Source organism: Mus musculus, chromosome 11, assembly GCF_000001635.26.
Source record: "Mus musculus strain C57BL/6J chromosome 11, GRCm38.p6 C57BL/6J".
NCBI classification, from domain to species: Eukaryota; Metazoa; Chordata; class Mammalia; order Rodentia; family Muridae; genus Mus; species Mus musculus.
The window spans coordinates 68203450-68217436 of NC_000077.6; the positions used below are offsets into that span (position 1 = coordinate 68203450).

Genomic DNA, 13987 nt, shown 5'->3' on the forward strand with positions numbered 1-13987 from the left:
TGCACATGAGAGCCAGATGCGCAGGCCTGACCCTGGCCCTCCCAGGATTCTGTCTTGCAATCCAGGAGTATTGGCACAGCTCTCAAGGTGGCAATGGCTGCTTATAGGCTCCGTGGAGTCCCATCTGCTGTGCCCACCGGCCTGCAAAGCCTGGCCTGTGTTCACTGCCCTCTCCTCTCTCCACATACTTCTAGAGTGTGACGCTTTCTTCTGGTGCGGCTCATTAAAAGAGGCGTGTTCTGCTTCTCTTTTGCAGGGATGATCATGGTGATTTTATTGCTGCTCGTGGCTATTGTGGTCGTTGCAGTGTGGCCAACCAACTGATAGCAATAAAGGGACCACCCGCTGTGACACCTGCCAACTACGAATGAAAGCCCAGCATCCTTTTGGTACATAACACCTGCTCTCAATAAATTTTCCACCGCTCTGGGCTCTTGGTGTACCTTGTTTGGGTAGAGAACAGAGCTGAGCAGCTCTGGAGACCTTCCTAGAGCACTGGCCCAGTTGTGTCCCCTGTCTTCTGTCAGTGATTTTGTTGGTAGTCAGAAGTCCCTCAGATGGCCATTGTCCCACAGCTGCCAATGGATTCCAGTCACCCTCTGTGTGCTGGGCATCCTGAGGGCTGTCATATTAATAGGCAGTGTGTGACCTTGGTGGCTGCTTGTACTGCGGAAAACCACGTGCCCTTGTGCAAATGAGTGGCTGATCATGTGTCTGGGTGTCCAGATAGCAGGATCTACGTAAGGCAAGAGCCACACAGAAGACATAGCCAACAGCCTCTCTGTCAGCCACCATGTGTAATTTCCCACAAAGCTTAGATGCCCAACAGTGCTGGCTATTTCTGCTCTAAGAGTTTCTGGACCATCTTCGTATCTGGACGTGAACCTTTTCAATTTTGCTTTGTTAATAAACGCGTCCTTCAAGATTGATGACACCTTTCTAAAACAAAATCCAGACGTGGAGGCACATGCCTTTAACCCCAGCACTTAGGAGTCAGAGGCAGTGGAGTTCAAAAAAAAAAAAACAACAACAACAAAAGACATATTTGACACCTTTCTAAGTAGCCCACAGCCTTAGATCTTGAGGGAGGGAGCAGTCAGAGGAAAGCCTGGTTATAAAGCAGGAAGTGCTGCCTCCGTCCAGCCTCTCCACTGGCTCTGAAGCCATGTGTGTGCCAAGTGAGGGCATGCACATAAGTATTTCAGAGACAGGACTCAGAGCGAAACTGACTGCAAAAGATACCGGGTCTACAGATGGGTGCTGGGGCAGCGAGCCCTCTCTCCTCTCTCTACAGAAAGCAGGATGGGCAGTTAGCCTCGCTTTCTCATAGCAGAAAGAAGAGTTAAAGCTAATGCCAGAAGTCTTGCCGTAGCATTGGCTTCAGTGAGGAGGAGACAGGCCTGTGGTAGGTCCTGTGACTTTCCTTAAGAGAACATAATCCAAAGCCTGCGCTGGACAGAATCAGGCACCAGGAAGAAAGCCCCAGTGTCACCTAGACTGGTGCCCTTTCCTGGGACCCTGAGACCGAGGATTCCAAGTGTTTTGTTTGACTCTGACTCATACCAGAATGCAGACAGGCAGGACAGCAATGGGGTCTCTGTGGCACAGCAAAGGGTTTCTGGGAGCTCTCAGGCCAGCAGTGAAGTGTCCATCTCGAGAGCACATCACCTCAGCTCGAGTTCTGGCTGAACTACTTACCCTGGCCTCCCACGGGACAAGACGAAGTAACAGAAGACAAGAGAGTAAGAAACACGCTGCCGACGGGGGTTGCCATACCACTTATCAGCTCTGTGACCACAGACAGACAGGTTCCCTTTCTGTGCCAGTGGCCTCATGTACAAAAAGGTGACAATCCCCCGCTGCCCCACCTTGCCCCACCTCAGGGCTGCTGGGAGGACTGGGTGAGGTACTGAAGCACAGCAAGCCACTTGGCTCAGGTGGAAGGGGACTCTTCCTATAACACTAGTCTAAGCCGAGGTGTCCAGCAGGCTCAGGACCCTGTCTCCCACTCTTCTAAGTACACGAACTGTAGGAGCAAGCCAGGCAGGGGCAAAGTTTGCTGCTAACTTGGCCAATGATGCCCAAGTTCCTGAGGATCCCAAGGCCCTAGGAGCTGACTTAGCCAGATTGTCAGGGTCATAGTATACCAGGAGGTGGCAACTGGCAGAGGGTGTGAAGCAGGCTGTGAGGGGCGGACTGGAGGTGAAGAAGAGTGTGGGCTTGTGTCAGGGGCGTGTGATTGGGAAGACAGGAGCCTTGCTGGACTGCTGGCCAGGGCTTTAAGACACAGTGTACCCTGAGACACATTTGTCAGGGCAGGGTGGTTGCTAATGGATCATCCAATGTAAGACCAAGAATCTGTAGAGCTCCATCATCCAGTCTTGTGGGAAACCCCAAATCTGTACAAACAGTGTCTCCTGGGAGCCCCCCACTTTGGGGCTCAGAAGCAGCAGCATTGAGAGTCTGTTTAACTTTCTCACCTCCTCTTGACTTGCTCAGCACGAAGCCCCGGCAACTCGTGGGACACTTTGAACCAGAGCCACGAAGGCCTGGCTCAGTTGCACTGAAAGCCCTTTTCAGGAAGACACTGGCCCATGTCTGCACACAGTGGCTTCTGTTCTTCTGGCCGAATGGGCTCTAGGCCCAGTCAGGGCATTGTGTGACCCCGGACAAGTTCCTTCCCTTCTGTATACCATGGGCAGGGGAGCGCAGGAGGAAAGCTGCCTGAGAGGTTCATGGTGTGAGGACCGTGGGCACTGCAGGCAGGGAGACTCATCCCCAGGCAGTCTTCCTCAAAGATGGCTTTCCCCGCACCATCCAAAGCAGCCAGGCATGCCCAGCTGAGTGGGGTGTACCAGAGAGCCTGCTGCTTCAAAGCCCAGGGGACAGCTCCTGTAGAGTGGGGTTTGCCAGCGGTGTTTGCAAGGCCTAGTTTCCCAGTTACTATGTCAGGTCTGTAGACCAGTGACCTGCTGTGAGCGTTCTGGAACCAGTGACCTGCTGTGAGCATTCTGGAACCAGTGACCTGCTGTGAGCATTCTGGAACCAGTGACCTGCTGTGAGCATTCTGGAACCAGTGACCTGCTGTGAGCATTCTGGAACCAGTGACCTGCTGTGAGCATTCTGGAACCAGTGACCTGCTGTGAGCATTCTGGAACCAGTGACCTGCTGTGAGCATTCTGGAACCAGTGACCTGCTGTGAGCATTCTGGAACCAGTGACCTGCTGTGAGCATTCTGGAACCAGTGACCTGCTGTGAGCATTCTGGAACCAGTGACCTGCTGTGAGCATTCTGGAACCAGTGACCTGCTGTGAGCATTCTGGAACCAGTGACCTGCTGTGAGCATTCTGGAACCAGTGACCTGCTGTGAGCGTTCTGGAACCAGTGACCTGCTGTGAGCATTCTGGAACCAGTGACCTGCTGTGAGCGTTCTGGAACCAGTGACCTGCTGTGAGCATTCTGGAACCAGTGACCTGCTGTGAGCTTTCTGGAACCAGTGACCTGCTGTGAGCGTTCTAGAAGTACACCACTCACAGAACACAGAGTGGCCAGGCAGCCAGAGCACCCCTGTCTTCAGGGACTTTGTCAATGAAAGTAAACCTTATTAAAACAGCAGCATATGAATTGTTTAACTTAACTGATTATTAATTATATGCATCTTAAATCTGGATACCATATAAAGAAATCCAGATACCTGGATACAACTGGTACTTTTGTTCCATTTAAGCATTATGATTGTTAATAATTGTACTAAACCTTAGCTGTCAGCCCCAAGACAGCCTCCTCGGCGGCCGCTGTCCAATGCCTGGGGCGAGACAGCTTTCACAGATCTGAATGGAAACTGCTGCACCTTTTTGATCTGCTGCCTGCTGCCAGCCAGCCTGCCGGGCTTGTGCACCAGATCCATGAGTCTGGATGCTTGGGGCTTTCCTACCACAGGGCTGCCTTAGAATTCCCAACTGACCCTCAGTTTCAAGAGCTATTCACCCTGACTAGTCAGAACTGCCAGCAGCCAGCCAAACAGCACTGTTCCCTCAGGTAATGACATTAGACATCCAGAATAATGTATGGATCCTGCTAAAGTTAAGTGGATATCCTCTCATCTCTTATAAGACCAGACTATCCATCCTCTTACTATACCATAGGTTTCACAAGCTTCCTCCCAACTGTGTGCCAACAACTAAAGGCCCCGGTCTCCTTCCAGAATGCCTTGTTGTCGTACTGTGTTTCCAGGTTGGTAAAGCAATGAGTTAAGCCATCCACTTTCAGTATTTCTTACTGGCTGCTATTCTTTTACTCCTGCTTTTCTTGGGGAGGTTATTATATGTCTTTATTTAGCCTGAGACCATAGGGTGTGTCTACTCTGGGTGGGCATCCCCACTCAAGGCACTGTCCCTGAGAGATGCAGAGATGGGATGAGTGTGCCTCATCAATGCATGAGCCCTCCTTGGTAGGCCTCTGGCCTTTCACCGAACCAGCCCCCCAGGTACTGACAAGGTCTACTCAGCTTCCTTGGGACTTCCTCCCATCTTCTTCCAGCTTTCCTCACCACCTTGGGCCAGTGCTTAGCAGAGGCCCTGCTCATACTGATTTCTTAGCACTGGACAGATGTCAGTGCCTTGTCTCCTCAGCCAGGTGAAAGGCCCTTAAGAGGCAAGTGAGCTGTTCAGTCCATTCTCACAACTCTGATCAACAGTGTGTTTCCTGCCAGCGCAGAGCCCAGCTGTGAGGGGTCAGAACACACTCAGACACAGACAGCTTTGTGGAGAGAAAAAAAAAGCCGTATCATGAAAAGTCCTTGAGAACTGAACTCTTGGCTTAAAATGACCAAAGATGAGAGTCAAACTGCCAAATGGCCACAGAGCTCTTAGCCCCAGCTGACCCTGGGAGACTGACACTGCACACAAGGCTTGCTCTTTCCTCAGTCTGACCAGCCAACCAGGAACTGCTTTCTATCCTAAACTACCCACCACCTTGCGTCCAGCAAGGACCCATTTCTGAGATGGTTTGGGACACCAGAGTTCATGTGTGTTCCTGCCTGCCCTAGCTTAGAACCCTGCTCCTCTGTGGAGGTTGGTCCAACAGTGTTGTCCTCGAACTGCCTGTCTGTTCTACAAGGGAAGACTTTTCATGCCCTGACAGCAAGGACACCTCAAAATCCACATTGCTCAGGGGCTGGACCAGGCCAGCAGGTGAGTCTTGTCTTCAAAAGCACTGGGTGCAGGAAAGAGTCCAGTCCATGGGCCATGGCAACACATCCGCCCAGGGGGCTGGCTTGTTGTTCAGTGAAGAAATCACAACCATTTGGAAGTTTAAACATAGCCTTTCCAAAACCACTGAGCTCAGCTCCTGGTGGCTGCATGGTGCTGGCACAGACCCAGTCCCTGTGCCTCAGCAATGGGCTGGGGGCAGGGCAGGGGTGGGCTGGGGGCAGGGCAGTGGCAGGGAATTTTTTTTTTTTTTTTTTGCATGACCTCTTAAGTTTTATCAACCTCTGTCATCTCTACTTCATCTTGAATAGAAGAGGAGGAAATTATACAAGTCCAAAAGGGCTTGCAAGCTCTGAATCTAGTGGTGACGGTAGGGCGCAGTGGGAGGGACCCCCTTTCTCTTCTACCCCTGCCTGGGAACTCCAGGACCAGGAAGGATCTGCCGCAGCGGTGACTTGGAATTGCTGTGTGGCCTGGCCCATCTGAGAGCCTGTTCAGACAGCAGTCGGAGCCAGCAAGCCTATAGGACTTTCCAAACAGGGCTGCACTTTTCCTGCCTTTTTTGGGTAGTTAGGGCTCTTTGTTTAAAACACACAAGATTCTGTCTTGCTAGGGTGTCCTAGGGCAAGACGCCATATTCCTTAAGTTGCTGTTAGTCTCCGCCCTTCTACCTCCCCACATGCCACCACCAAGAAAGGCTGGGACACAGAACAGTATACAAGAGTTTATTTAATGATATCTGGATTTAGTTCTATCATGTAGGGCCCACGTTACAAGTTCCGTCTGGGTCCATTACAACTCTAACAACAAAAAAACTTTAAAAAAAAAAAGAAAGAAAAAGAAAGAAAATCCACAACTTTCTCCATGTCATTAAATATATTCATATATAATAACCATAATATATTAGTATGCATTGGAAAGGAACACTGGCCCAAACAATATGTCATGGTCACAACTAAACATTTACAATTCTGTGTGAGCAGAATCGGTGACACAGGAGGGAGGCCGGGGGGGTGTACCCAGATCAGGGAAAGGGGAAGGAAGTCCGCTGACACAAGAGGTGAGGCTGGCTTAGTTTTTGGCAGGGGCAAGGCCCCACAAAGACAATTTTGATACCCCTGGGGTATGGCATGGCTCTGGTCCACAGGAATATCTGTCTGTGAACCACGGCCCATTAGTGAGCCTATCTTGCCCACTCTCTAGGTTTCCTGGATGGAGTCCTTCAAGTGTTGAGACCCTAAAGGAACCATTCCCCAGGTCAGTCCTGAAGGGTCTCCTCATTTCAGTCTTGTTCCAGCTCAGGGGCAATTCTAAGACAGCCTGTACCCACTGCCTGTATGTAACCACTGAGGCAGAGTTCTAGAAAGTCCCTAAGGCCCTCGGAGAGGCCACCCCAGCCTCCCTAGGCTTTGCCCTTGGCATCTGACCCTCCCTCCCATCTGAAGGAGCCGGATGGTCCTGCCTCCTGCCCTGCTTTCTGGGACAGAAGCTCTGGCCAGAAACCACAGCTCACAGCTGTACCTAGGAGCATGTCATCACCTTCACCACATACCTTTGTGCCACTGTGTGTCAGCAAAGGAGGCATTCTGGTGACAGGGGACCAGACTACCCAAATGGTAAGCAAAGGGACAGCTGGGAAATCTTGACTGGTAAGTGACTAACCTGGTATGGTTTTCTTCAAAGACCTACATATCACAACTCTGTTAATACACTCTCAAACTCAAAAACCTACTTCCATTTTGCACCCCTTCCTAACTGTACAAAGAGGATGTCTTCTTCCCCCTTTCCATCTCCTCCCTAGGGTGGGTAGGAGACAGCTGCCTCCCTAAGGCTGGCTCTCAGGCAGAGGAGAGGTGGGCTGGATTCTGGTCCACAGAGGTGGTGGCTGTGACAAACCCTGCTCCCTCAGCAATGACCTTATCCACAACTTGGCTCATTTTGGCTATTTAATGTAGCCCCCATTGAGCAGGCCACAGAGGGCAGGGCAGGAGGCCTTGGTAGATTTCTAACAAGACGTCTCTGTTGCTTAGCAGGGGCGTGGGGGAAGTCTAGTTAAGAGACTTCGCTGGATACCAGGTGAGACTGGACTCCAGGGTTCAAGGGTGGAAGCTGGCCAGAGCATTAGACATGCTGGTACAGAAATGAGACCCCTGCTGTACAGCTGGATGTTATTTGCTACAGATGGTACCCAACAAACCATACTGGCTCTCCTGGATAGTGGACCTTGCCCTCAATCTCAAGCTTGGACCAGGGAAGCCACCTGACCCTTGCCAGGGTAGGTCTGTGTGCTCATGCCAGCCTCCCTCTGAAGCCTTAGTCTTCCTCCGGCTAGGGAAGCAGCTAAGCCACCTCTCCAGGCCCTCTCAGATGGCCATGCCTGTCTTCCTGGATCTTGCGGCTTTCCACTAGGGAGTCCATTCCTCATTCCCCGCCACTCCCGATGCCTCCTCAGGAGGTGTTGCTGGGTCTGTCCCAGACCATACTCCAGGCTCATATCCTCAGAGTTCTCTAGAGACAAGCTGCCTGGGTCTCAGTGGTAACCACTATCCCACCCAACCCTCGCCTACTGTGGGAGTGTCAAGAGGGCTAACTGCTGATGTGCAACTGTGGTGAGGTCAGAGTCTGAGTACCGGTGCTGGTGTGACCTTGGGCACGTGGACATGTCTTTTTACTGGTGAACACGAAGACAAGAGTGAATCCCTGCCTCGCAGGTTTGTGGTGAAAACAGGCCAGGAGCATATGGGTAAAGTGCCTGGCACCAAGAGGGTGCTCAGTAAGTGGCAGTGGTGATGTGGGCAGAAGTGGAGAAGCAGAGGGAGCCGTGTCACTGAGGGGCTGAGCTTCATCCCTCATATGGCCCTTCAGGGCAGCCAAGTGGGCAGGAGAAATGAAACCAATTTCCTGACTGAGAGGGCCAGGCCTCTCATCCAGTGTGCGGGGCGCGAGGCTAGAGGCCCGAGTACAGGGAGGCAGGGAAAGGCTAAAGGGGCCTGGGAAGCAACCAGAAGGGAAGCTTGGAGCTGCCTGCGTGAGGACATTAAGTCTCTAAGAGAAAAGAGAGCTAGGCATACAGGAGGGCCTGGGGACCTCCACAAAGAAGGCAGCCAGAAAGGAATAGACCAGACTGCCCAGGCTAGACCAAGACAGCTGGGAGCTAGAGTGGGTTTCTTAACCAAGGAGTCTATGTCCCTTTTCTGGGGAGCCAGCAGTGAGGGCGGCAGCAGGAAGCAGTCACAGAATGCTTGGACCCCAAGAACCTGACCATTCCTGGCCTTGCCCTCCAGCTTGGACGCCAGGCACCTTGCTGAGCAGCGACCCTACCCTGACTCAGGCAAGCCCCTTCCCCCAAGCCTGGTTCAAACTGCCTAGACAGCCGCTGGCATTCCAGACTTAACCAGGCCCTCTCCAGCTGTTGACATTGCTGTGAGGCCTTGTGGGAGCTGATGTCATTACACAAATAGTGTCACTGCCCTAAACCCCCGCCAGTACCCCTCCCCCTCCCCTGGAAAATGTCATAAAAAGGGCTGTTTCCAAGTTTCCAGCAAGGAAACTCTCTGGGAGGTTTTGGTTTGCAATGCCTCCTTCCACAGGCAGCTCCAGCAGAGGCAGTGACCACCCGGCTTGACTTCAGGGTCCTTAGGCCCTAGGCCCTCTGATGGGCCAGGAGCCTGGGCCAGCCCCACTGGAGTAGAGCAGGCCCCAGGAGAACTCTCCCCTCCCTACAGATGGTGAACTCCACCCAGGAGACCAGCCCAGCAGGTGGCAGTGGAGACCAAAGCTGGCTGATCCCAGTGTCATCGGGCCCTCTAACATAGGGACCTGTTGTCAGAGTCTGGAGTCCTGTGGGAATTCCTAGACAGCGGGTGATGGAGAAAGGAGGGGGGCGTGACTAGTGTCTGGTGGTGGATTGGTTGCCCCTGCCCAGGCTGCAGGCCCAAAAATTCACAGTTCTTACATCCCCCTTCAATAACCATCAAACACAGCGACTGTAGACCACTGTGCCATTCTGTTCCCGCCTCTCAGGACCTCCCTAACCCCTCCACGGCGACCCCCACCTAGCCCTAGGGAAGCGCATCTCTGTTCTGGAAGGAGCGCCGTGAGGTAGCTATGTCTTGTCCTCATTTCTCCAGGGCCTGGCCTGTCAATACAGGGTGCTTTCTGCCATGCGCATAAGAGCGCAGCCAGGGGTGTGAGGGTGGGGCTGGGGCGGAGCCGCTGAGGGCCCCGCCCCACTTCGACTTCGCCCCGCCCCCACCCTCCCAAAAAAACCCCTGACGGCCAAGTCCAAGGCTGCCAGCCTTTGCCAGCGCCCTGCCCGCCCTCCTGGAGCCCGCGCCACCTCCGCGCTAGGCCTTCTTGCACTTGCCCTTCTTCTCCCGTTGCTGGAACTTGCGCAGCCGCCGTGCCCATGTGTCCCGCCACTGGATCACCAGGCTGCTCTTGTCTGCCACGATGCCACTCTGGTCAGGTGAGTCCTCGGCATTACCCAACAGCAAGTACTTCTTGAGGGGCTTGATTTTGGGACACTTGCAGGCGATGTCTCGTGAGCGGATCCACAAACTCTGGTCACCACGGCGAATACGACTTGTGCCCTGCTTGTACACGGAGATGATGTTCACGGTGAACTTCCACCAGTCCCCTGCTTTGTCGGCCTTCAGGATGTGGATCTGGACAGCTGTGAGGAAGCAAACAAGTGGTGTGGGCCATGGCTGGGAAGTGCAGCCAGGTGCCCAGGTCCTGGGATGGGATGGGCCCGACCTGCACGATGTCCTACAAGAACCTGGAGTGGGATCTGGAAAGTGACTGCAAAGGGCTCCCCACGGGCAATGGGTGAGCTAAGCTCATCCCAGAACCTGAGCTAATACCTGGGCCAAAGCCCCTATCCCAAGAAGTGTTGCTCCTGCCTTTGTTGAAGGTGCCCCCCGCCCAACACTGCCTCTTGGAACATGTTGAGATCCATAAGGGAGACTCCAGGGAAGCGGGGTAGATGGATTAAGCATGCCCCTAGCTCTCTAGATAGTCTGCTTGCCCCTGAGGGCAGGTGGCTTTGATGACAGCAGGGCTGACTCCTCTGGAAATGAGGAGCACCTCACATGCCTAGACTTCCAAAGGCTCCAGCCACTTCACCCCAAGCCTTAGGATGGCACCTGTCCCCCAAAATCATCCTGACTTCAATGAAATTGAAACAGCCCATCAGGGAATTTTAGTACGCAGCATCAAGAGAGTCTGCCACTCACATGGCCAGAGTGCTTTTCCAGGGTCAGCCAGGGTCCTCAAAAATACTCCCTGCCAGGCTGCTAGCTCCCTTGGAGCCTCTCAGGTTCAGCACTGTCCCACTCCCTCCCCCCACCCCCAGTCTTCTTCTACAGGGGTTCTCAAACCAGACTGCGCCAGAGGTCCCTGGAGAGCTTCTGCAAATGGTGCGGTGCTGACTCCACCCACCCTTGAGCTTCTGACTCACCAGAACTGGGTAAAGTCCCCAGTTCACATGCTCTCCCCAGGAGTGCTGCTGCTACTGGGGGAAGACACTGGAGAGGAGCGGCAGATATGTGAAAAGATGTCCCTACTGAAGGCACTTTAAAGTAGAAGGGCATGCTTATGAGGGAGAGGCTAGGAGGTGGCTCAGTCAAGGAAGCATTTGCCAGACCATGAGTTTAGAACTCATGAGCAAAGCAGGACTCGTAACTACAATCCCAGCACTGGGCCATGAAGACGGCAGATCCTTGGTGCTTGGCATGTTCTCAGTTCAATGACAGACAGTCTTCTTTCTCCCAACAAGGTGGAGGACAACAGGAAGATACCCAAACTCAACTTCTGACCTACATACACACACACAAACACTCCATGTGTGTACACACACAACAACAGCAAAAGATGGAGGGAACACCAGGTTCCCTTCAAGAATTCCCTTGGTGCTGGGCTTTTGAGAGGCTGTGTGTGGTAAGTAGTGTGTTTGCATTGGCTTCCCGAAAACTGCTGGCTGTAGAAGCCCGTGGTTGGCCCATCTTAGGCCACCAGAGCCTCTCGGAGCCTACTTGGGAATTGCTGGCGAGAGAGGAACACACAGCCAATCACCCTCTACAGTCCAGGAGATTCCTAGAGAAGGCCTCAGCTGTGCTCAGTCTCATTCAAGGGAGGCAGACATTGTTCCTATCCCCATCGCCAGTGCTCCTTCCCTGCGCTGACCCCATATGTCACACAGTGTATGCCTCCTCCCTCAGGGCAGGGAAGCACTACCCCTGGACTATGCTGAGGACCACCTGACCAACTGACTGTCCTGAGCCCCCTGACTTAGAAACCCCAGGGAAGCCCAGCTCATCACTTCCCTGATTCTTCCACAGTCAGAAAGCCTGCCTGGGTCCCTGCTGCTCCAGGTGACTCCCCATTAAGGTCTCTGGTGTATAGGGGAGAGCACCCTGCTCCCTTCCTGTGCCCACATTGGCTGGCCAAGGTTGGGAAGCAGACAGCTGGTGCAGAGGAGCACCGGACGCTCCAACCTGCCCTCCTGGGCGAGGGAAGTGGCAGATTTTCCCATATTTTCATTTCAGCTGTTCTGGGCATCCTGAACTTTGCACTTCAGTCTGAGGGCTCCAAAGAATGGCTGCCATGGCAACCGTTTCCATGTTTTTGTCACCAAGGGATTCAACACTCAGTGTGAACTCTGAGGGTGGGGGGTGGGGAAACCCTCCAGCCTAGAGAAGTGACTGTGCTGACAGAGGTCACCGTGGCAACTGAGTGCCTCCTCAGCTAAGTGGTCGGGAGAACTCCCGCCAGAGCCCTGGTTTCCTTTCCTGGGAATGAGCTGAATGCAGAATGAGCCTCTCAGGACACAGCAGTTTCCCTGTGTGGCAGCCCTTGGCCAGCCAGTGTTGCCTGACCAAGAATGGGCTGGATGTGTGGAGGGCCCTCTGGCAGGGCCCTTGATGATGTAGTCTAATCCCAGACTCAGAGCATTGATGCCCCAAGCTCCTTTGCTGGAGCCCTTACATCCCTGCACCTCAGAGAAGAACAATCTAGAGACGGGGCCTTTCCAGAGGCAATTATGATGAGGTCATGAGGGTGGGCCTCATGCCAGGATAACTAGAGAGGTCTTGGGCATCAGCCTGATGGACAGGCTTGAGAGGGTCTCAGCTTTACAGAAAAGGACTCAGGAGAAGAGCTGGCTAGACAAGGTGGGCTTGGGCTGGACCCCCAGGTTCCCCAGGAGACTTTCCTTCTCGTGCTCCTGCAACAGCTCTGAAGATAAGCATCACCGGCTCACCCCAGGCCTGTCCGTGAATTATCCTGGAAAGGCAGGCTCCACTCCCTAGAGACTACCAGAGGCCTCAAGAGGACCTGCTTCACCAGAGCCCTGCAGGTCCCCACTGGACACGGCTATGTTCAAGAATTAAGAAGTTAGTTCCTTCTGTCTGTAGGGACCTTCCTAACTGCAGGCTGAGACAGTCCAGGCCCAGGGGCAGGGGAGGGTGGCAGCAGGATTCATGTGATTATGCTGAAAAAAAAAATCCACATTTCCGCTGCCCTTGGCAACGCCTCCGCACATTACAAAGCCCACCAAGTATGAGCTGCACACACAGTGCATGGGCCAAGTCCCTGCAGTGCACATACCGCTGAAAAGATTCAAAATACACATCGCAGCCGTGACCTCAAACAGACCTGCTCTGTGCGCTTAGGGAGAGCACGCTCTGGCAGCCGCGTGGCACACACCAGGACTGCTGTCACCTCTGACCGGCTGCTGGTTGCTGCTTCTGATCAGGAATGACCAAGGTCTCCAGACCACACCTAGATACCACTTGCTGATATGTGATCCCACTTGGCCAGGTGACTGAGCAACAGCTCTGCCAGCTTGGGGCCACACAGAACTCTCACACCCTGCCCTGGGCCTCAAATTGGTGTCCCGCCCAGAGGGCAGTATTTAGGAGTTAGGAGCCCTTAAAAAGTGAACTCAGCAGTATGTGGGCTCCACCCTCATGTGCAGAGCAGTGGCCCTCTTAGAGGCTTAACTGAGCCCTTGTCCCTCCCATCATGTGGTGCCACAACAACAAGGTGGCATTTTGGAAGCAGAGAAGGGTGGTAGCTTGGTCTTAGACCTCTTAGCCACCCAGACTGCAGTCTATAGATTTCTACACAGTCAGATGCACTTTGCTAGAACAGTACAAATGGCTGCACAATAAACCTTACCCCACCCACCCACCAGGGTGCTAACCCCCCATCTTTAGGCTAATGTCCTGATGTTATCCTCTAGTGTGGAGTTCAGGTGAGGTCTCCTCCATTCAGAAAGGAGGGTGATGAGATGATTCACACCAAGATGATCATGGGCACCAGGAGCATTGAAGGGAGTCCTTCAATTTCAGGTAGCTGCTGGAATGGAAGCCCTCAGCTCCGAGAGTGGGCCAGTGTTGGAGCAGAAGCGGGAGGGCCCATGCGACAGACACTTTTGGCTGATGCTTCAGGCCCTTCTATATAGAAGGGACTCCACACCACAGGCCTACCCTCCCTCCCTCGTCTCCTGCTCAGTGGCAACAGCTGAAGTGAGCCAGTGTGTGCATTCCCAGCCTCTGTGCCTTCCAAGGGCTTGGTGCAGACAAAGTCAGAGCTGGGAAGAACCCTTCCAGGCTGTCTGCAACCCCAGCTGGGCTCCTTGGGGAGGAACCAGCTATGGGATGGAGCACAACCTTAGAGAAAAATCTAATGGGGGTGGGTGGGAGGAGAGGAGCCCAGAACTCAGCACCTTGTACCTGGGTAGGACCTGGTCAGCTCCTCTCAGCAATTTCCCA

General features: G+C 53.5%; 2 protein-coding genes across 4 annotated transcripts in view; one reads left to right on the top strand and one right to left on the bottom strand.

The window, feature by feature from the left end:
* Stx8 (syntaxin 8) overlaps positions 1-3699 on the top strand; it is a 240738-nt gene extending 237039 nt beyond the window's left edge. For all 3 annotated transcript variants that reach the window (NM_018768.3, NM_001361351.1, NM_001361350.1), the window contains one exon: positions 257-3699. In NM_018768.3, the coding sequence (NP_061238.1) occupies positions 257-324 (68 nt within the window). In that variant the 3' untranslated portion in view covers positions 325-3699. The remainder of the gene's footprint in view (positions 1-256) is intronic.
* A 2215-nt stretch (positions 3700-5914) lies between these two features.
* Positions 5915-13987, bottom strand: part of Ntn1 (netrin 1) — a 177463-nt gene continuing 169390 nt past the window's right edge. Inside the window, exon 7 of the mRNA NM_008744.2 lies at positions 5915-9885. Within this exon, the coding sequence (NP_032770.2) occupies positions 9557-9885 (329 nt within the window). The 3' untranslated portion in view covers positions 5915-9556. The remainder of the gene's footprint in view (positions 9886-13987) is intronic.